This window comes from Lemur catta, chromosome 14, assembly GCF_020740605.2.
Source record: "Lemur catta isolate mLemCat1 chromosome 14, mLemCat1.pri, whole genome shotgun sequence".
Lineage (NCBI taxonomy): Eukaryota > Metazoa > Chordata > Mammalia > Primates > Lemuridae > Lemur > Lemur catta.
Window position 1 is genome coordinate 3,970,409 of NC_059141.1, and position 22,661 is coordinate 3,993,069.

The 22,661-nt window shown below is 47.9% G+C and overlaps 1 protein-coding gene across 3 annotated transcripts in view; it reads right to left on the reverse strand.

Annotated features, from left to right (window-relative positions):
* DOCK1 (dedicator of cytokinesis 1) overlaps window positions 1–22,661 on the reverse strand; it is a 469,449-nt gene that overhangs the window by 26,072 nt on the left and 420,716 nt on the right. For all 3 annotated transcript variants that reach the window (XM_045569235.1, XM_045569236.1, XM_045569237.1), the window contains 8 exons: window positions 16,362–16,451; window positions 15,387–15,491; window positions 10,887–11,028; window positions 10,676–10,754; window positions 8,852–8,936; window positions 5,687–5,773; window positions 2,790–2,966; window positions 1,614–1,697 (listed from right to left, as the gene is read on the reverse strand). In XM_045569235.1, the coding sequence (XP_045425191.1) occupies window positions 1,614–1,697; window positions 2,790–2,966; window positions 5,687–5,773; window positions 8,852–8,936; window positions 10,676–10,754; window positions 10,887–11,028; window positions 15,387–15,491; window positions 16,362–16,451 (849 nt within the window). The remainder of the gene's footprint in view (window positions 1–1,613; window positions 1,698–2,789; window positions 2,967–5,686; window positions 5,774–8,851; window positions 8,937–10,675; window positions 10,755–10,886; window positions 11,029–15,386; window positions 15,492–16,361; window positions 16,452–22,661) is intronic.

Consider the following 22,661-nt stretch of genomic DNA (forward strand, 5'->3'; position numbering starts at 1 on the left):
CAAACAGAGAACACCACATGATCCAGCAATTCCAGTTTTGGGTATATGCCCCAGAGTACTGAAAGCAGGGACTTAAAAAAGATGTTTGTACACACATGTTCATAGCAGCATTTTTCACACCAACCAAAAGGTGGAAATAACCCAAATGTTCATCATCAGATAACTGGACAAACAAAATGTGGTCTCTCCCTGCAATGAAATATGGTTCAGCCCAAGAAGAAATAAAGGTCTGACACGTACTACAGCACGGATGGACCCTGAAGACAGGCTCAGTGAAACAGGCCAGACACAAAGGACAGATACTGTATGATTCCACTTACATGAGGTACTGGCGTGTCAGATTCATGAGACAAAGAGTAGAATGGGGGAGTTATTGTTTCGTGAGTGCAAAGTTTCAGTTTTGCAAGATGAAAAAGTTCTGGAGGTGGATGGTGGTGATGGTTGTACAACCATAGGAATGTAATGCCTCTGAACTGTATGCTTAAAAATGGTTAAAATGGTAAATTTTGTTATATTATCACAATTATAATATACATAATATATATTATGGACATATATAAATATACTTAGAATTATAAAAATGTAGTCACTCTTATACATCTGAACACAAATTCGGAAGACTTGTAACTTGGCTTACAACCAAAGGTCAGCTTTGCTCCACCCTAAGAGGTCTCACTGGCCAATGTGCTGATGATGGAGAAGCCGCTAGGATGGGACCAGAATCAAAATGCCCAGAGACGTCTCCTCAGAGGAATAGCCCCGGCTTGTGCCTGGCCATACAGGATCTCTGAGGCCCAAGTGGGAGCCTGGGACTGCGGCTCAGCCAAGCGGCACGGGCTGCCATGCTCTATTCCCAGCTCTCTCTACTCAGCCTGGCACCATCTCAGGGACAGCAGCCTCCTCGCCTCCCGCATGAGCAAACGAGGTCTAAAGAAATGAGTTGCCCAGCATAGCAACACAAGTGCAGGCTGAGCTCATAGACCTCCCTGACATGTTCAGGGCTCCGAGAAGCATAGATACATCCACAGGTAACTGACAACTGAAAACACAGCACCTTCCGGAGCCACCTACCCTTTTAAGGTGGTGGCCTTCTAAGACGACTCAGAAGGCCCCGGGAGCATGAGTTGAAGAACAAAATGATATGCAGAAGTACAGCTGGGAAAACACCAACGAGGACACATACCACCTGCTAGGGCCCGCAGGGAGCACGAGGAGGGTGCACCTCAGCTCCCGGCCTGCACACTCGCCAAGGACACGGTGGCCGAGCACCTCCCCTGGTATAGGCCACGGTCCACAGCATCATGGCTCTGAGCTTGCCCTGGGTTCTGTCCTATCAATTCCACACTGCTGGATTTTCCAGCAGCGGGCGGAAAGAGGCCTTGTTCACTTGCAAGAGAAAATTTTCCGGGTGTTCTAACTCATGACAGCAGGCAGCCTGGGAGCTGAGTCGATCACACAGCATGGGTGGGTTTACCCAGAGACAATGGTAGTCACGTCCACTCCGACTGCTGTCTGGACGCTCCCATGCTGAGAGGGCCCTGGCAGACCTGTGTCAGCCTGGACTGGGCTTTTCTTCCCCTCCAGCCATGCAAGGTTGGCATCTGACACTCTACCTGCCAAGCAATCAGGTCCTTGAGCTTCTCGATCTTTTCGTGGGCCTCGGGGTGTTCCTGCAGGTACCGGTCCGTGAAGAAGGCCTGGTGGAGACAGGGAGAGCCACTCAGTACACCTGCGCACCCTACAGTGGTTCTCACACGTACTGGGCACCAGGCACTGGGGATGGAGCCGTATGTAAAACAGACTCGCACGGAGCTCACTCCAGACCCTGGTTACACCCTCCCCAGCACCCAGGGCAAAATGCCCAGTAAGGCCCAATACAATAAGTGGAGCTAACAGGCAGCTAGGGGTGGGGAGGGGGGACCAGCATGCCCAGTCCTTGGAGTCCAGCAAAGCCTCGCTGACCTGGATAGCTCGGTCCTGCTGAGTGGCAGTGACCACAGCCCTCCCAGCTGCATATGTGTCAGGCTTTCCATCCTGCACTTGCCCGGCCTGACCTACACCTGAAGGCAACTGAGCATTAAGCACTGCCTGTTTGCCCAAGGGTGGTCAACCACCCCGTGCAGCGCAGCCTGCTCTCCTGCCAGGCCCTTTCTGTCTCCGTTTTTCCTTGTCTAGATCAGAGGTCAACAAGCTTTCTCTGAGATGGGCCAGATGGTAAACATTTTAGGTTTTGTGGAGCGTAAGGGTCTCTGTCACAACTACTCAATGCCAACTACTCAACTGTGCTGTTTTAGTATCAGGAAAACGGTCACAGGCGATAAGTAAATGAATGGGCGCATGGCAGTATGCCAAGAGAACTTCATTTACAAAAACGCAGGGCCCTGGTCTGGATCTCACCCGTGTCCTTCAGCTTCTGCCGGTTCCCATCCAGCTAGGATCCAGGGAGACCAGCTGGCCGGGCCCCCTCCGCTGTCAAAGTGCTGCTCTCTAGACTAAATACTCCCATGCTTTGTCTTTAATAATCCCAGGCCTCTTGAAAGCCACCCGAGGCCCACTGGGCACAGATAAGCCCAACCCGATTGGGTCAGTGGGGGCTTCCTAGCTGTCAGAGGATGCTCTGGGGAGCTGTGCCTGGGGCCAGGCCTCGACCCTCCTGCACCTGCAGGGCCTGCCTGGCCTCGGCCAGGTCTCTGCTGAGACTGTGCAAGGATCAGCAGTGGGATTGTTTCTGGGCTTTGGGGATAGTGTCTGGAATTTTCAGTCTGTCCCGGGGCAGGGCTATCACAAGCCTTTTCGTAGTTTGCGAAGCCCCCCATGACGGCTGGGTCCACGATGCCGTTGAGCAGCATGGAGAGGGGGTTGACGGGGAGGCTGGGGTCGTCCAGGTGCTGCTGCACCATGCTGTCGATCTTGTCATTCGTCAGCTGCATGGTCTCAATGGCGTTCTCCAGGGGGCTGATCTCCACCTGCACGGACAGGACAACAGCACGGGTCACCCCACCTGCCCCAGCTCCTAGGGCCCCACCAAAGGAGCCAGGTTGTGAGCGGGGCAGGCTTCCTACTCCCCCAAGCACCTCTCTTGCCAACAGAATTTTCGGGCATGATCACTTACGGCCCAACTGAGAGCAGCTGGCCATTTTGTCATTATTTCCATAGACGTAGCCCTCACATGGAAATTCCAAAGGAACAGAGCAAGGTTGCTCAGCTCTGGGGGTATGTGTGTGTGTATGTGTGTATGCACGTGTGTGCATGTATGTGCATGTGTGTTATGTACACATGTGTATGCATGCACGTGTGTGGTTACCCCAGGAAAACACACAGCCCCGAGTGGCACTTAAATATAATCTGTCTGCTTCAGAAAGGAGATCTTTCAACCATATTCTTGTTTTCTGCTTGCTTTACAAAGCATGAAGACTTTAGGGAATTTGGAGGAATCTAGAGAGAGGCCCGGGCACTTGGGAAGCCCGCTGTCCGGTCTGGCTACACCCTGCCGCGGTGGCCTCCACATGCCCTTGGTGGGAGGGAAGTGCGTGGGCACTTTCAACCTGTCCTCAGCGGCCTCATTTGCAAACCTGCCACTGGTCAGTGGGGCCTTCAGCATGGAGGCAGGGGACCGACATGTCCTCCTCAGCTTCCCCTGCATCCTCTCAGGCACCTCAGGACCTCCTTCTCCGGAGGCCCTCTCTGGGTAAGCCCAAGGCACCAGGGCAACACAGTCCCGCCCCCACTCCAACAGACTCAGCTGCCTCCCCCCAGAGGGCCATAGGGGCCTGGGCCAGGGTGACCTCAGGGTAACTTTGATCCTCCCAAAGCAGGTGCGACAGGAAGTGTCTTCAGCACCTGGTGAACAGAGCCTCTTGCTTTCTTGCTGCAGCCTGGGGGGAACTGTCTGTGAGGAGGGGGTGGCAGGGACAGAGATGAACAGGGATGATGACTCTGTAAATTGCCAAACCCTAGAGTGACACTCCTCGGTGGCTGCGGAGGTAACAGTGGCTCCATTCACCGACGCTCCCTTCTTACACTGCTGGAGGGACGGCTGTGGAGAGGTCACAGTGCACACAACGTGGCCAGCCATGTGCATCCTGAACAACACGTGTCCTAGTAGTGCTGTCCTGACCCCACACCTTGCTCTGTCAGGCCCTAGAATGTTCCATCCCAGGCATACAGCTTCACCAAATGGACCCTCCAGGGCAGTATTCCATCTGGACCGGCTACTAACTACCCATCCCTGATCTCACTTGCCTCAGGGAAGACTTGTTGCCAATTTCTATCAAACAAACAGGGTTAGCGCCTGGACCTACAGAGATCCCATGGGGGCTGGTTCCTGGAGGCATAAGCAGTGGCCACAGGGGTTTGACAGCAGGATTTAGTCCTGCCATTCTGGGATTATTCGGCTTCCAGCCCTCTTAGTTTGTTAAAAATGGCCAACACAGCTGGAGGAGGAACTGCATCCTCACGAAAGGTCAGGGCCCTTCCACCTCTGCTAGCTCACAGATCCCTGATTACGCGGGGCCTGTGGGCAGTGGCCCGCTGGGAGGATTAGCGCCTGTGTGTGTGAAGGGCCTGCTCTGCTGGCGTCTCTCCGCGTGTAGTGAGCACATCACCAGCTCCAGAGGGCCCCAGGGAAGGGGCTGCATCTTCACCCCAGCATCTGACTCCCGACAGTCCTCCCTCAGTTGGAGCTGCCAGGTGCTGGGGGCTGAGAACAGGAGCTCCCGGAGCACAAAATGTAAAGTGCCCCGGGGAGGGGCAGGGAAGAGCCTAGGTGCTCCCGCCCTGTGGCCCTGCAGGGTGAGGAGTCTGGTGGCTCCCGGGTCCCCCGGAGTGGCCTGGACTCAGGTTGGCATGGGCAAAGGAGAAGGGTGGATGGACACACAGCAGGGAAGGGAAGTTCCAGCCGAGTCCTGGAGCCAAATAATCAGGTGTTTTGGGGGGACTCTTTGTGCACTAAATGGCAAGCACCACCCAGGGTGAGATCCTGCCGGCGAAGACTAAAGACATCGAGACACACAAACAAAAACTTCCACAGTTCAATCAGACCTTTTTATACTGGCAATTGCCACAGCCCCGGCATTTCAACATAGTCAATAAATCTGCTGACCAACTCTGCTTCATGTAAATGAACGTGTCCGATATAGCTCACCGCAAATGTGAGTTTCATGTAAATTAAACTGTCCCATAGCAAGGCAAGGTTTAGCTTTGCTGAGAAATGGAAATCATTATTCCTTTACACAGTGCCAGGGAATGGTATATTCTCAGGCTATTTTTACTTGAAATGAGCAAGTACTATTAATTAAGTTGTTTGTCATGTAAATGGCAATAAAACCATCAGGAAAAGAGGTCTTTAAAAAAGTATGTAAATTGGAACTTGTCTTAAACTTTTCATTTAGTTAACAGCAAGAACTGTCAAAACAGCACAGCTATGACTGAATTTAAATATTTTGTAAGAAGAAATGAAATCTTACTTCTGGTTTTCTTATAAGCTGGAGCTGGTGGTGATTACACAGCATTTCCACTAAAATATTGGTGGGCAAGGAGCTATCAATGCTCTGAGGAACGCCAGGGAAATGACGTGAACCGTGGGACCCGAGGTGTGCACACTGGCCACAGTCACGCGATGGTGAAGAGGGTGCATCACACTGTATGGGGGGGCGAGTGGACAGTTCCTGCTGGGGGGCGTCCTTACCATGAAAACAGATTTGACCTCAAACCACCTTAAAATTCCAGGTAATTTATACGCAGTTGTGTATATGGTTCTCTCGATCCACATGTTCTGCAAAGGGAACACACACACCACTTGTTAGGAGAAGGATGTCGGCAGGTGGACACAGCTCCCAAGGCGAATTTATAACTCTATAGGAACTAGGTCCTGCCTCAGGGAAGGGTTCTGCCTGTGTTCAGCGCAGGGCAAGCGTGTGCTGAGGTCACACCTCACAAGCCATGCTCTGCTTAACAGTCACACAGGACAGTCCCTGGTTTGCTAGCCGGTGTTGACTATCTACCTGGTATTTGGCAACAAAAGTATTATATAGTAAGTGGGCAGGGAAGACGTAGATGCCTCAAAATGAAGGGGTTCCTTCTTCAGCAAATAGATTTTTGGAAAGTCTCTAAATTTTATGAGTTTTATGATAATCTTTCTCAGCAAAGGTGCAAATGCATTAAGGAAGACTGGGTTTAAAAAAGTGACCTCTCACATTCTAATAAAATCAGTGTTTTAAACTTTAAAGTTTAACATAACTAATGTATGTTTATAGGAGAACATACAGATATGGAAACAGAAAGGAGAAAAATCACCCACTACCCAAAGATGATAACCTAAACATTTTAGTATCTATTGCTCAAGACTTCTTACCCAGTATGAAAAAGTGTACATATGTATATTTAAAATAAAAACACAATTTTCTAATCTGTGTTCTTTGTAAAATAGTACATTACATATCGTAGGAAATTGTTTCAAGCCAACAAATATAAAACTACATCTCTATAAAGGTGCAGAGAACTCCATCGCAGGGGTAAACTGTGATCCTTTGTCTGACTCTCCCTTCGGAATGTCTACTGGGCCTGCTACACCTCCCGTACTGCAGGATCCCTGAGCGGCCAACAGTCATCTAGATGCAAATCACGGGAGAATGAAATGTCCACAATTCCAGAACACTGGCCTGGATCTTGGAAAGCATTTATCCCAAGCCCCTTAGTTTCCAGAAGAGGAAAGGGGAGGGCCTGGCTGACGCCTTAGGGACACAGGCAAGGCCTCCAGTATCTCAGGCTGATGGTCCTTTTGCCCCACGGGGACGGCTGCCTCAGGTACTCGCCCTAGAAACAGAAGTACACTCTCCCTTTAGGGCCATCTCTAGACCAGACCTTCTCTGCTTTCTCTCATGTCAACACCCCCTGGGAAGGACCTCTGGGCTCCATCCTGAACTTCACGACCAGCTGCTGAGAACTAAGGCCTTGTCTCGTCTCCCTCCCTGTTGACTGGCCCCAGCTCTCCAGAGCTGGACCGCTTGCTGGGCTTGGAGGTACTGAGCTGCCACACTTCGCTCCTGGCCTGGCAGCAGCCCTCCCAGCCCCCTGCCCCAAGCCAGCCCCTGTGGAAGGGCTGGAGCCTGGCTTCCCAAGACTGCAAAACCCCCGTGCTTATCTGGAAGCCAGAGGCTTTGTCAAGCATGGATCAAATCCTATGGCTTCTGAACACTTCATCCAAGTATGCAGACCTAAATGGGGCCATTAGGGGATTTCAGGGCCATTTAGAAGAAGTATAGCCTCTGAGGCTTAGCGCAGCTCAAATGTCAGGAGTCCTAGTTATTCTTAGCTCTGTGCCTGCCTGGCTGCGCACCCTTTGGCAGGGCGCTTGCCCTCCTTGCATCTGTTTCTCTAGAATCTAAGAATATACCTACTTTCCAGATGGGAGAGGTGAGACGGAAATTCATGACCTGCCTATAAATCCCACAGTGTAGAGATACTACATAAATAATAGCATTATTGCTTGTAGTGACCGTGACAGATACAGACTGCTCAGAAACCCACTGCCCTTAGCATGACTGGGTGTGACCTCCTGCACTGTTCTAGACAACACCGCGGTGACCAGTCACCAAGTGAGTCTAGGATGCTGGCGTTAACCAAGAAATAGGCTTTTTATCTTGAAACAACCGGTCTGTTAGAACTGCAGAACACTTGAGAATCACTGACTCCAGGCTCCCCGCAGCTGCTCACTGACACACAGTAACCTGGCCTCGGGGCTGGAAGGCACTTCCTCTCCAGGGTTCTCTGAGACTGGCAGTTACAGCTCTGAGATCAGACGAGGAAACCTTAGGCATTGCCAGGAGAGTGGGTGGAAGCCGTGCTTTACTTGAGGCAACCCTGCTGAAAATGTTCCAAGCCTCACCTTGCAGGAGCAGGTGCTAATTCACCTTTGACCCCCTGCACCTCCAGATTCCTCCAGACTGCAGGCAAGAGGAAGCTATTCTCAGTAGCACTGGGCCTCCCAGGGTGTCCCTAGGGCTAATGCCTCCTTGCAATATGGGCCTACATAGGTTTTCCAGGCAAGATGAACAGTAACATTTTAAAAAAATTGTTTTTGATGCCTTTAAAAAGTGGAATCCATGAAACCAGTTTGTACGTATAAATTTTTAAAAGACTTTGAGGATCTGTGTTAATATCTCTATGACTCTAATGCATGGTTTGCAACATGAGATAGCTGTTCAGCAATGTCTGGAAACCTTTTTGATTGGTTGTGACAGCTGGGGAGGTGGTCCTGGCACCTAGCGGGTAGAGGTCAGGGGTGCTGCCAAATGTCCTGCGGTGCACAGGACAGGCCCACCACACAGAATGCCCGCGACGTGAGCAGTGCTGAGGTGGAGGCCCTGCTGTCCTGGGCAATGCCGCGCTGAAGCTCAGGCACTGGGTGCCGGATGCTGAGTGAGCATCTGGGTTTAGACCCAGTTCATCTCCTGACTGCAGGAGGTACCTCGGAGCTTCCCGGAGGCCATCTGCAACTAGAGGTGCTGGTACCTGCTTTCACACCTGGGGCTCACAGAAAGACCAACTCAGATACACGCAGGAGGGAAGTGTGCTCGCAGCACAGAAGGACCCGAACTTGAATAGTGCAGTCACCTTATTACATATCTTAATGACCTTAGTCATACCGTTAGTGAAATGTCAATCAATAGTTGCTCTAAATTTGGTGGAGCAATAGGTTAGGATTCCTGCACATCCTATAAAGAGACATTTAATACTGCCCTGTGGTAGCCTTTGTGGCCACACTTTTCCACAAGCAGTTTTGTTGTGGGTGAAAGGAGTTGTTTTTTGGTTTTTGTTTTGGTGGTTTTCTCGGTTTTTGTTTTGTTTTTACCGCAAATTCATTGTCTGGGTTTTTCTCTCCCTTCCGGATTGGTCGAGAATACTCAAATCGCTGGACCTCGTTCACCCTGTAAAAACTGTACAGAGACATACAAACTGTTAGACACGTAACCCGACAAAACAGCCAATTTGCTTTTAGACATGGGGTCTGGCCTCAGAGCATGTCACTGCGTCTTATAAAATGCCCCTAACCTTGACCTGAAGCCACAGCCTGGCTTCCTCTCCTAGTCAGCTTGAGAGGGAGGTGTTGGCAGGTGCAGAAATTAACTTGAGTTTTTGCCTCCTTTGTGTCCCGGCCTCTGGGGAGCAGAGATGCAGAATGAGAGCAGAACCAGCAGACGTAGGGGAAGGTGAGGCAGAGGGGAGAGAACGAGGTCTTTGTGCTCCATTTACGTGTTTTTTATTTTTAAAAAGGTCTTACATACTTTAGTTTCAGATCTATGAACTGCAGATTTTGGAACTACCCCCAGAGCACCCACGGACCCTAAATAGCCTGCCCCCCTTGCTGAGGTAAGGGGTAGACTTTGAGCATATACCAGGGGCAGGTGTGGATCCTTTCTGCTCTGCACTGAAATGCAGACGGGCCCCACATCACAGGGAAATACCGTATTTGGGTGTGCTCTGCAGGTCACTATCTGCAAATGCTTCTCTCTGAGAAAAAATGTTGCAAGCCTTAAAAGGCATGCCTTGCGAGAGCAACCATTTGTAAGTAAACAGGGTCCTAAGTTTATCTTCCATTATTGCTGATGAAAGGTCATAGAAATGATGAAAGGTTAAGGAAACCACCAAACTTCAGGATATAAAACCAGATCCTGAAGAATATTAGATCATCAAAGAGGTTAATTTTTTTTCACTAGAACATGGATCAAATAGGAAAGAAAATTTTTAACATCGAAGAAACATCTGCCTTAGCAGATGTTTCTACACCACCGCTAAGTCAGGTGCAATTCAAATGAAAGGCACAAAATCTCACTTGAATTTGGACAGTTGACTCCTGAGGTTTAAAAGCCACCCCATAATCCTGTATTATGTAATTGCTGTGCTGTGGGGGTGAAGGGCTCTTTCTCTTGTGTATTACCAGGAGCAAACGTCTGAATCTTTTTCCCACGTTATAAAAGGCAAACACTCAAGCCACATCCATGAGTATGGACTCAGATTTGCTGGGTGTGGGGCTGGGCTTGTGCACTGTTGCAAAGCTCATCAGGCCAGGCACAGTGGCTCATGCCTGTAATCCCAGCATTTTGGGAGGCTGAGGCAGAAGGATCACTTGAGGTCAGGAGTTTAGACCAGCCTGGGCAATACAGTAAGACCCTGTCTCTAAACAAACAAACAAACAAACAGCCAGGCATGGTGGCACATGCCAACCATTTGGAGGCTAAGGTGGGAGGATCGCTTGAGCCCAGGAATTTGAGGCTACAGTGAGCTATGACAAAGCCACTGCAATCCAGCCTGGGAGATGAAGTGAGACCCTGTCTCTAAAATTTGTTGTTTGTTTTTTTTTTTTTCCCAAAAAACAGCTCAACAGGGGAGTCCGCCCCACAGGGTGGGTCTATAAGAAGACCAGAGTGGCTCCTCATCCCACCCAAGTTTTTGCTGTCAGTGACTCTGGGGAAGGAATAGCCTCGGCACCCTCCCAGCCCGTGGATCACCTTCTTCCTTCACTTTTTTGAATGCTCTTCAAAGAGGACAGAAAGGGCATCTGGAAAGCTAATCTGAAGATAAAATATCCATCCTTTCAAAGGTGGAATTATTAGCAAGAGATCTGTACCCAGTCTCTTCCCACTCCCATGCTGGGTGAGAAAAAGGGGATGATTACCTTACAATCTGCTCTGACACCGGCCTGTGGAACTTAGGGGGCAAATCGAGTTTGGGCTTCACTGTGAAGCACTGAATATCTGAAGGGAAGGGAGTTAAGGACCAATAATGCAGCGTGGACATCAACCACGAGAGAAGCCCCCCCGAGCACACCCAACCGTCCAAACGAAAGGCGTCGCAGCGGTTTCACAGTCGGTGAGGTAAAAGGATACACTGGCCGGGAGAGTTTTTAATATCGTCGCCTGGTGGAGATGTTGTCTTCATTTTCTCAGCGTTTGGAAACTGAGTTAATAGCCGAGCTTCAAAATCTTCCCGACGTTCATACTCTTTCCCTCGGTAAATGAAAACTTTTCCCTGGAAACAATGACATTCATTAAAACACAGCACAGAGACAGGGCCGGGAAAAGTTCACACACAAATGCACTGGTCTTCAAACTATGCTTGATGGGTTTTTAAAAAGTGTCATTGAATTTAACTTGCAATTTTTTTTTTTTACTTGTAATTGTGTTGGTCTTATTAATCAAGAGCACATGGACATGAGTTTACACTGTTTAAGCACTGGACACAACATTACTAAAATCTAGTGATACATTTTAGTCTTGACAGTAACAGCCAATCTAATTTAAAAAACCATGAAAAAACCAAGTCCGCAATTGGAGCCCAGTGCTACCGTGGGCATGAGATGGTTAGAAAGGGTTGCCGTAGCCAGGCAAGTGGACATGATGTGCACACTTTTTTTTCCAGGTAGGCCCTAATTAAGTCATTTTCATTCTACCATAAGGAATTTAAGGCAGCATGAGCCTAAGGTGGGGCCTCAGTGCCTGAGCACGGCCACCCTGAGCTGACTCCTGTAAGATGCAGCCAAGAGACCTGCAGACCCGGAGGGAAAGGGATCCAGATGGAAGTAGAAGGCCAGCAGGCTCTTGGCCTCCCCTGAGTGATGGGGTGGATGGATAGCGGGACATCCCTCATTGCATTCAGAGTGGTTATGCAGATCATTATTCATCAACACATGACAAGATAAAATATAGAGAGCTCTTCTTTGGAGGGCTGGAAGTGGTCCATCTCAAGTGACACTTTTGTCACTTCCATAAATTCCAACTTGGAGAGTCCAGCCTAGGAGACTTGAGGCGTGGAGGGGAGGTTAAGTAGGTGAGCGTTCTTCCTTACACAAGGCTGTCTTGTTGAAGCCATTTCTGTCTGGGTGTGACACAGTCACTCTGCAAATATATCTGTAAGGAAAGTTCTTGCAAGATGTAAAAGGTCTCTGTTCCTTCACAGATTCAACAAGTATGTTCTGAATGGCAACTGAGTCACAAAAAGGGACCAGTGTGTAGAGAGCATAATGCTGTTGCTGGTTTAAAAAGCCTCTGCCTCCCCCCCACTCCTGTCCTGCCCATCTTAGAGCTGTCTCTACCTAAGCAAGAACTGCAACAAGGACAAGACAGCAAGCAGAAGCCACAGGGCACAAGAGACAGGAGTCTGGGGGCAAAGCTTTCCATAAGGGACTTGGTTGCATGAGTGCACCTGTCGTTCCAATCAGTGACATTGGGTTAGAGTCTCCTGATTGGCTGGTCCTGAGTCAGCTGTGGCCCTTTGTCATCTGTAGTGATTCCTAGACAGATGCTGGGGGGCGGGAAGAGAGGAAGAGGCAGACAGAGACAGAGAACAGCATTTTGCTGCATGTTTTTACACTGATCTACAGATTCACATTGAAATCAAATTAAAATTTGTCTAATTAATGGATTTCCAAGCGAACAGAGATGCTACAGCACTCAATCAATTTTCCCTGCTATGGTCTGAATGTTTGTATCCCCGCCCTCCAAATTCAAATGTTGAAACCTAATCACTAAGGTAACGGTATCAGAAGGTAGGGACTTTGGGAGGTGATGAGGTCATGAGGGCTCTGTCCTTGTGAATGGAATTAACGCCCTTATAAAAGATGCCCAAAATAGTTGCCTTCCCCTTCTGTCCTGTGAGAACATGTGGAAGGCACCAAGCATGAGGAACAGGCCCTCACCAGACACTAAATCTACTGGTGCCTTGATCTTGGACTTCCCAACCTTCAGAACTGTGAGCAATAAATTTCTGCTGTTTATAAATTAGCCAGTCTGAGGCATTTTGTTACAGCAGCCAAATGGACTAAGACAGTCCCCATTCCTAGACCCATCTTATTCTGAGTTCTTATAAATCACTAAAGAAGAAACAGTTTAAGAATTGAATATTTTTTTTTCACTTTATGCTTAGATATGTCTTAAAGTACCATTAGGGAAGAAAAAAATGTTCTGTTTCTCTAAAAAAATAATGTCAAGCAGAAACCAAAGTAATATGTAGTCTTAATTAGAAACATAAATACACAGTTTGGGTGTCTTATAAAGCTATATAAAGCCACACACTTCAGAAATTCGGTAAGATTTAATGTATAACAGGCTACTATAAAACTACCATGCATTTATTATGCTTTACATTAGAAGAAAGACATAATAATAAAAATGTATATAAAGGCTTTAATAAAAAAACACTAGTGAGTTATAGATGAAAACACTAATAACATTTTCTAGAAATGTCAATTACTTTGCATTCTGAAGCCATCTCTTCAAACATGAAAACAAGGAAAAAATGTACATATAGTCAAAGATGTTTATGTCTCATAAGAACTATAAATATTAATATGAATGCAAAAGACCAGATCCATATTTAGAGACAAACAGATCAAAAGGGATAGCTAGTCAGTTCTCAGAGGCTGCTCTCTGAGCACGGTATTAAGCACCTAAATATTCTATCCACTTTTTGGTCACTGCTAATGTCATTGTCAGACTGACCCCTGCCAGGTGATCTGGGACGCGTAATAAATATACTGCTACAGCTCCACAAAATTATTCAGGTGTGGTGGGAAAGTCAGTTCAATATTAATCAAGCCCGGGAAACTCTACTCGTATTTTGCATTTTGTCCTTTTGACGGTGGCAATGATCCAGTGCTGTCCCTGGAGGCCGTAGGGTGAGCTCCCAGTGTGACCGGGCGGCTGCTGGCTCAGGGAGTGCTGCCAGGATATCACCCTGCACAGATCACAGTTGGTGGCCACATGCAGTATTTAACACCGCAGCACCAAATGGGTCTGCCACTGTTGAGGGTCAGTCCCTCTCCCTTTCTTGGGGACATGAACAGGTATACACCACTTAGGGCCTCAGCAACATTAAGTGCCCAACTCTGAGCTTATTCCGTCCTTCAGTGTTATTTTTAATTTAGAATACAGTTATTTCAAATTTCTCCCTAATTTAGAGCTTGTAACCCAACATCCTTTATTCATTTTTTGGAATGGAAGACTTTGTTCAGAATCTGGGTTTCTGGTCGACCTCTATCTTAGCTGCACAGTGAAGGGAAGGGGGAGGCTGGTCAGCAGCCACAGGACAGGGCCAGATGGCTCAGCCACCCCAGCAGGACGCTGAGTGAGTGGTCAGCCACCCTCACCGTCTAAGCCAGGCTAGAACCGTGGGTCACTTCCATACAGAGTGACATGTCCTCCATGGGGGAATGTGTGCATGCTGTGGGTGCCGGTCTGATGAGATATCTCATGCCATCAGTGACTCCCGTGGGGTCGAAACACGGGGCCAAAGGAACACACCTCTGGCACCAGGGAAAACCTCCCGCCTGGTTTCAAGTGCCCCAGACAGCTGTGCTCAAGGCACAGAGCTTCCGCTTCCCCAAAGCCAGAGCAATCACACTCGGGCTCCCAGGATAAGAGAAAACCATGTGTCAAAGAAATGTCATGAGAAATGTCAGGAAATCATGACCCAAGAATGTATTTGTGAGAAACTTTAAACACTTCAATAGCAGGCCAGACAACACTAATTTACATTCTCATCATGTGACTGTCAGGAATAGGCATCTGGCCAGTGACCAGGGTCACTGCTTCGATCCTGGGTCTGACAGCACATGCCTGTCTCAGAGATGGAGCCTGTTTTGGAGCTTCCGGCACTGTGGCCATGAAGACCCATTTCCAGTTTCCCATATAATTAAAAATACCCATGTTCATAGTAGCACCCTGGGTAAGAACATCCCAAATAATCAACAGACAAATGGGTAAACACAATGTGATCTACAATGAAATATCTGTCAGCTTTAAAATTAAGGAATGAAATTCTGACACCTGCTACAACACGGATGAACCTTGAGGATGTGCCAAGTGAAAGGGGCCAGACACAGGACAGATGCTGTATGATTTCACTTATATGAGGTACCTAGAGTGGTCAGAGTCACAGAGACAGCAAGCAGAACGGTGGTTACCGGGGCTGGAACGAGAGAGTTAGTGTTTAATGGGTCCAGAGTTCAGTGTGGCAAGATGAAGAAGATCTGGAGGTGGATGGTGGTGATGGTTGCTCAACAATGTGAATGTCCCTAACGCCATTGAGCTGTGCACCTAAACACGAACAAGATGGTAACTTTTATGTTATATATATCTCACCACAATTAAAACAATACAGGTAAATATCTGAAGGGGAGTTCTTTTCAGGAAAATCAAATAGAAAGGTTTTATGCAACCCAAACAAACATTATCTGCCCCCCTCTGGCACTGCAGCTGACCACAGAGCTATGAGAGCGTGCACAGAGAGACTTTCCAGATCATACGAAGTCCCTGTGCTTCCCAAGCTTGCGAAGGGATATCTCTGCTGAGGGGCAACCTTGGCTTGGTTTGGGCAGAACCAACACTTACCCGCAGGAATGTGGGGAGTCCTTGTCCGTAGTAGCCAACAGCAAAATAGTCAGGCTTGGGTCTTACCACTTTGACGATGTTTTCATAAAACTGAGCCTGTTTTTTCTGGAAGGAAGAAAGAAAATGTGTTTCAGATTCGAGTAGGGTATTTGAGCATTCATTCTTCTGGACTGTTCCTGGGGGGTCTGTAAGCCTTGGCGACCCCTGCAGGGTGGAAGCGTGAGAAGGAGGGGCAGGGTCCTGAGGCATGCACCTAATTTACTCTCACCACGTAGCTTTGAGGTTACCTTCCACTCACCTTCCCTCATTCAGCAAGGGAATCTGAACACATGAGACACATTCAGCAACCAGCTGTGATCTATAGGTATTTTCAATAACCAAAGAGGTGCCACAGAAGTGGTTTTTCTTCTTGGCTGGCCCATAGGATTTGTAAAATGGGATGGATCAGATACTGGGATAGGTTAAAGAAGAATTTAAAAGGACAGAATTGTTCTGCTCTAATTTAATGGCAAACGTTACACCACCACCAAGGTGGTGTGCTGAATACGAAAATGACATAGCTGAGAGGTCAGTGATTAGGGACTTGCAGAGCTTCTGTGGCAGCAGAAAGGTCTAGCTCCTCTCTGCCCATCCCCTTCTCATAGAAGGGGTCAGTTTTAAACTAGGAGAGACTCTCGGAGACTCCTGGGCTGTCAATACCACTGTGTACAAGGTCAGCTCTTGTTTATGGACAATTCATTCCTAGAAGCGTTGGAGTTTGATTGTAAGAGCTAACTTGGGAATAAAAAGTGAATATTCATGGGCCAGAACCAAACAGAAAATAAACTACAATCATCTCCCTGGATAAAATGGAGGAATATGCCAAGGCCATAGAATGCCTGAGGTGAATCCCAACATTAAAATGGAAGGAAAAATTCCAGAAAAACAAGCTGAGGTTGCCTGTGTGCATATAAATGAAAAGAAATAAAGACCTACCAGCAATTCGCTGAGTTGCTCGTAATCAAACATTTCGTTTTCGTACTGTTCGGCTAGCTCCTTGCCCAAGGCAATGGCCTCCTCCCACATCTGCAGTGAAAGTAAAGAGAAGAGAGAAATAGAAACCCTAACTTGAATTGTGCTGAATCAAACAGTGACACAAACCATCATAACAGAACAATTTTGAAATGCGTTTGATTAATGGAAACACTATGGAAATAACGTTGGAAAAACACAAACATTTTCTAGAGGCTCCTGTCTGTTGGCTCATGACCTGGCATGGGCTGGCTAAACTGGCCAACTACTGGCCCATCAGTCTCGCCGGCCCCCGGTCATGGTCAAAGCAGTCTGTCCAGTGTCCGCACCCCCTCCTCACTGTCCTGCCGCAGATGTGCCCCGAAGCCCAGGGACAGCACAGCCTGGAAGCCAAGGAGAAGGAAGTGCAGAGCCCGCAGGGGCTGTGAGGAGCATTTATGTAGAAACCGGGGGATCCCAACCTTTCCAAATTGCCCCCTTAGTAAACACTATGTTGTAAATCATCAACTGTCAGACGAGGCTGTATTTCAACTCTAAATTAAAGCTTGCAAGAAGTATGCTTTATGTGTGGCAAATATGCTGCAGATGTCAAGCCTGCCAGCATTTTGAAAAGGGGAACTCTGTATGGTAAATAATTTGAAAGTGCCTTTCCATGTAACTGATTTTTTAAAACGCTGATAAACTTTTGACACATGTGGAATAATTTGTTGATATATAATGGGCCTGAATTTCCGTTATTTTCCTTGGGAAAAAACAAATAAAGTGGATTACTTGAGAAAAACATAGCACATTTGGAGGAACCACCTCCTCCAGGAAGCCTTCTTCTCTGTCCTCCATTTTCCTCCTTTGTGCTCCCACAAGGATCCAGGAGCCCGCACTTCAGGAACTTTGGTAATACACGGAAACCGCCATGCTCCTTCCCAGTCTTGAAGGCACTGGCTGGGTACCAGCAGTGTGCACAACCCCTGGACCGTAGCCCAGGGCCTGGTAACCAGGCTAGTGAACAGAACTGAAGGTGCTGATTTGAACAGAGCTTCCTCCCATCACAGACTGTGTTCCCAGCCATGAATCACCTACCTCTCTGCCACTATCCTCACAGCTTGGCAGTGCCAACCTTGATGTGAGCTATGTGTTCCCACCAGAACTTGGACTGCACTCCCTGCTGGGACGCTAAAGACACACTGGGGTACATCACCATCCCCAGGAGGGCAGCAACAACTGCCAAAGCAGCAAGAGGCACTTAGAGCTTTTAGCTTTTTCCATCTTTCTCTATGTCCAGTCACCTGCGTTCTCCTCAAGCCCTTCAAACACTTTGTTAGGTGTGTATCTTCATTATATCCATTTTGCAGATAAGGAAGCTGAGGATCAGACAGGTTAAGTAAGTTGCCCAGGGGCACACAGTAAGTAAGTGGTGGACATGGCCCAGCTTGGCCTTTTTCCAAAGTTCTTGCTTTTGATGATACAACCATGGATTCTGAAAGATTCAAGACTGGTCTCCAACTCCAGGTTCCCACAGGGGATGCTGACACCCAGGCCCCAAGCCTGGGCCATCCTTGGCAGCGACCCCTTGCCGGCCTGCCTGTCTTTGCCTTTTCCTTAGGATGGTTCCACTGAAGCCGACTACTACTGAATCATCCAGTAAACTTAAGAACACTTAAGTGCTCCCCAAATGCTCTTGTCATAGTTACTACTTAAAGAAACCATCTGCTATTTTTGATGAGAAAGAACTTATTCTGGAATAAGAGTCATATTTTAATACTTTGAATAACAAAATAAAAATAAGCCCCAAAGTAGAAAAAGATCTCCGGGATAGGACCAGTGTTCTGGGAGGGAAGCAGGGGGCCGAGGTGTCCTGCCCACAGCCATACTCTGGCGCTTGTTCCGCTCCCAGGACCCCCAATCTGTCCCCCCATCCTGCCGAATGGGTAAAGTGGCCCTGCATTCTTTGAACTCAGTCTGCTGCTCTAAATCTTACTTACGTCCTTTGCCAGAGCCCAAGCTCACATTTCTAGGAAGGGAGAACTTCGCTCACTTTTAATGTATTTTTAAAGCTCCAGTGACCAGTCCCTCCCTCAGCATATTTCCATTTCAAAGAAAACATTACCTTTACTTGTAGGTCTCTTTCACCAGATTTTTCTTTAGTTTTCTGCAAGCTAATGCACACTCCCTAGGATGTTAGGGCTTCCAATTCCTTCCTGAGTAAAAGCTTAATCTGTCTTTATCCTAAATGACAGATTAGATACTTCTGATACATATAAAAAGTAATTGTTTTTAAAGGAAATACAAGCCTTGAGTAAATACCTTATCCAACTCACCCCGAGGTTACACGGTTGTGTTTTCTATCAGATTTTCTATAACTATATATCCCCCAGTCCCCCCAGCATGTTTGAAAGGCTCCTGCATGGAGGAGATTGTCATCTACTTTTAATTGGATGGGGCTCTAAGGAGAATGTGGGCAATTCATATTTCCAATGTGAACACCCTGAAAAATGTTTCAGTGCCAGAGAAAACCCAGCTTCAATATGATCTGGGAACAGATTATCTCAGTGAAAGAATCGCTTTAACCTCTGCGATTGAACTCCCAGGCTGGGCTCCGTTCTCAGAGCGCTGTAGGCTGATGAGGTTGACCACGCACCCAAACGAAAAAGCCTGGATCAGCAGACAACTTCATTTTCTGATTCGAAACACTTAATCCAATTTATGGCATTCTTGCAATTGGTAGTTTACTTGCTGTGGGGAGCACATTCTTCCCACCCTGATTTCCACTGGAGAATTTTAGCCACATTCTCCTAGAGAGGATAATCTCTTCCTGTCTTTCTGACCCTGGATTCAGAAAGTCCCACTTCTTCAAGTTCTGTAAATAGAAAACTTTCTTTTCTGATGAAACTCCTTCCTTAGTTCTAAGACAGAAGTGGCTGCGGAGAAGGTAGCGGGTATTGATTTCTCACAGAGACCCATGAGGTGATGACAGACGACTCCGAGAGGATGGAAACATTGATCTCACAAGACAAGAGCATAGCTGCTCCGCTAATGAAAAGAAGGGTGCCAGTCAGGACAGCTGCTCCCTACTGGTAATTCAGGCCAAGATGACTCACCAGGATATCAGTGGGTGACACTCGTTTAATTTGCTGACTCGCTGTAAATAACTCACCAGTTGAAGGTGTTTTATGGGATACCTGGATTTCAGCCATTCTTCTAAACTTCATCTGTTTTTCCCAGCAGTTACAGGGAAAACAGTCAAACTTAATTACCCTCCAAATGCCCAAAGTCCCACACAGGTCTCTGACACTGACATGGATAAAATCCATGGTGTGGAAGAATCCAGAACTCTGGCTGAGGTCCCTCGGCACCACAGGGGCTCAAGAGGCCGAGGACCAGGATGAAGCCTTGTTTAGTCACTCCTTTGCTCGACAAGCGCGGACAGTGAGAGCATCGGTCCAGTCCCGGCAGGGCGAGGGGCTGGCATCCCCAGGTAACATGTGTGTCATGAGGAAGGCTGTGGTGGCTCCAAGGGCTGTGACCCAGCTGACAGGAGGCTCCGCGAGTCTCGGGGTTGCCCGCAACCACTCCTTATAGAATGCACCTCCACTGTTCCCAGGCTCCTCACTTTCTCCCTGAGCTAAGCCCCATCCTTGGTCCCTCTGGGGTTCTCAAGTGGCTTCCACTGATCTGAGCAAAGGATTGACTTTTTGCAAAGACCTTTCTGAAGACAGAGTCAGGCCTGACTCCCACTGCAATGAAGTATTCTCTCTGTAGTCTGCAGTTCACAGCTGATGGATCTTGCAATAGCAACGCTACCCTCTTGCCAGATGTGTGCAAGATGGAGCCAGACACTAGAGGAATGGGGTCAGGAATCACTGCCCATGTTATAGAGAAATCACTGCCTGTGTTACTCAGGAATCACTGCCCATTGAACTCTTGTTCATCAACATGGCTTCTTTTTCCAAAAGCAATTTTTTATTAGTCAAAACAGAAAATTATTTGCTCAGCTTTTAATGGGAAGAAAAAGTGAGGAAGGAAATTTTTTGAAAAAAAAGTAAGAGACTTTTCATTCTTTCTTCAGGCCAGGACATCTGTAGTTCTGCAAAGGAAGACCTTGAAAAGCCTAAAGCAGGCAGCAAAGGGTACGGCTGCCTCTTGCTAGGTACTTTAATTGGAAGGCAAGGAGACGTATCTCCTCTCCTTCACTGCACACGTTAAGCGGAGAGACGCAGGAAGAGCAAGGACAGACAGCTCTTTGCGGAGTGCTGGAGAAAGAAGAGGAGAAACTCCCCTCGCCAGACAGGGGAGTCGGCACAAGAGAGAACTTTCCTTAAAGATGGGAGAGACAATGGCGTGGCTGTAGGTGAGCAGGGATTAGCCAGCAGAGAACAAAGCGTGGACGCTGCAAGGGGAGAGGGCAGCTGTGCTGGCGAGATGTCGTGGAACGGGGGGCCGGGGCACAAGTGGAGGAACCACACGGGTGGGTACATGAAGAGTCTGACTCTTGGACCAGTCCACAAAGCCTGGGTCACGGCTAGTTGGAAAGTTCATTCCTTTTAAAAAAATGAGCAAAGGACATCCAACTGAACAGCTATCTTTTATTCCCCCCATTGCAATAGGAATTCATCTCTTCCTCAATACTCAGGCCATTTGCAGTCTTGGAAGTCCACGTTGCACACTCTTCTCATTCCACCGCGAGGACAGGCAGCCGTCTGCTGTGGGTCTCTCCCTGCTAAGCCTCTTGCTGAGTGTGACATCCTCACTGACCACCTTTGCCTGGCCTCTGTGTGCTTCCACTCTTTCCTCTCTGCTGCCAACTCCTGATGTGTGTTAGTTTGCTAGGACTGCCGTGCAAATGACCAGAAACTGGGAGGCTAAAAGCAACGGCAATCTATGCACTCGCAGGTCTAAAATCAAGGTATCAGCAGGGCCGTGCTCCCTCTGGAGTGGAATCCGTCCTTGCCTCCTCCAGCTCCTGGGGGCTGCTGGTGTTCCTTGGTCACATCATTCCAATCTCTGCCTCCATCGTCACATGGCCCTCTCCTCTGTACCTGTGTCTTCTCCTCTTCTGTCTCCTATGAGGGCACTTGTCATTGGATTTCGGCCAGCCTAAATCACCACTGGCTCTGTGTAAGCCAAATCTTCAGTGGAGTAAGTCAGAGCTTCAGGTGGCCTGCAAGGCCGCTGGTGGATTAGCTGCATGTCCTTGCTGTGGTCTGAATGCTGTGTCTCCCCTAATTCATATGTTGAAATCCTTATCCCCAAGCTGATGATATTAGGAGGTGTGGCCCTTGAGCGGTCATGAGGGTGGAGTCCTCATGAATGGGATTATAAGAGGCCCGAGAGAGACCCCTGGCCCCAGCCACCATGTGAGGACACAGTGAGGAAGCACCATCTATGAACCAGGCAGCAGGCCCTCATCAGGCACCAAATCTACTGGCACCTTGATCTAGGACTTCCCAGCCTCCAGAACTGCAAGAAATAAATTTGCTGTTTATAAACCTCCCAGTCTATGGTATTTTGTTATAGCAGCCCAAGTGGACTAAGACAGTTCTCTACATCTCTGCCTCTGCATCTAGCAAAGCCTAGAAAAGCCGGAGGTCTTCAGGGGCCCTCATCTTACCTATGCTGTTCCCACTCAATGGAATTCCAGCCCCCTGCTTCCAGCCATCATCTAGTAAATGTAATTTCATTCTTCAAGAACTAGTTTAAATACGACCATCTCTGTGAAATCCTCCCCAACTCAGTAGAAGCTACTCCTGTACCTGTGAGATAGGTAGACCCTGTGCCCACCTGCATGACAGTCTGGAGGTGAGTTTTGTAATTTATCTTGTGTATGAGAGTCCTAATGCCAGACCTGAATGCCTCAAGGCAGGCCCCTGTTTTCACCTCTGCACTTTGTGGGTGCAAGAGGGCTTGTTACTGGGAGACTTGTCAGTGATTCTTCGGGGGTGGGGGAGGCAGTGTTGTTACTGATTATAAAAATTGGTTTTATCATGCTTCGGTAATAAATGACTCTTTTGTCTAAGAGCAAGTTGTAATGAACATATGATCTCCTTGACTATTCAGGCCAACTTCTGCCTAATTGAACCGATTCTGGCTAATATCAGATTTTTAAAAAATTTTACAAATGTCAAGAATAAACCCATAAGAGGGCTCCATTTTGTTGACCTGAAATTCCTCTTAATAACAACTGCATTTTTGAAGAGAAACTCAAGGGATGAGAAAATTTCACCCCAAATACTTAGAAAAGAAATCCAACCATTGACCAAAAATGGAAAC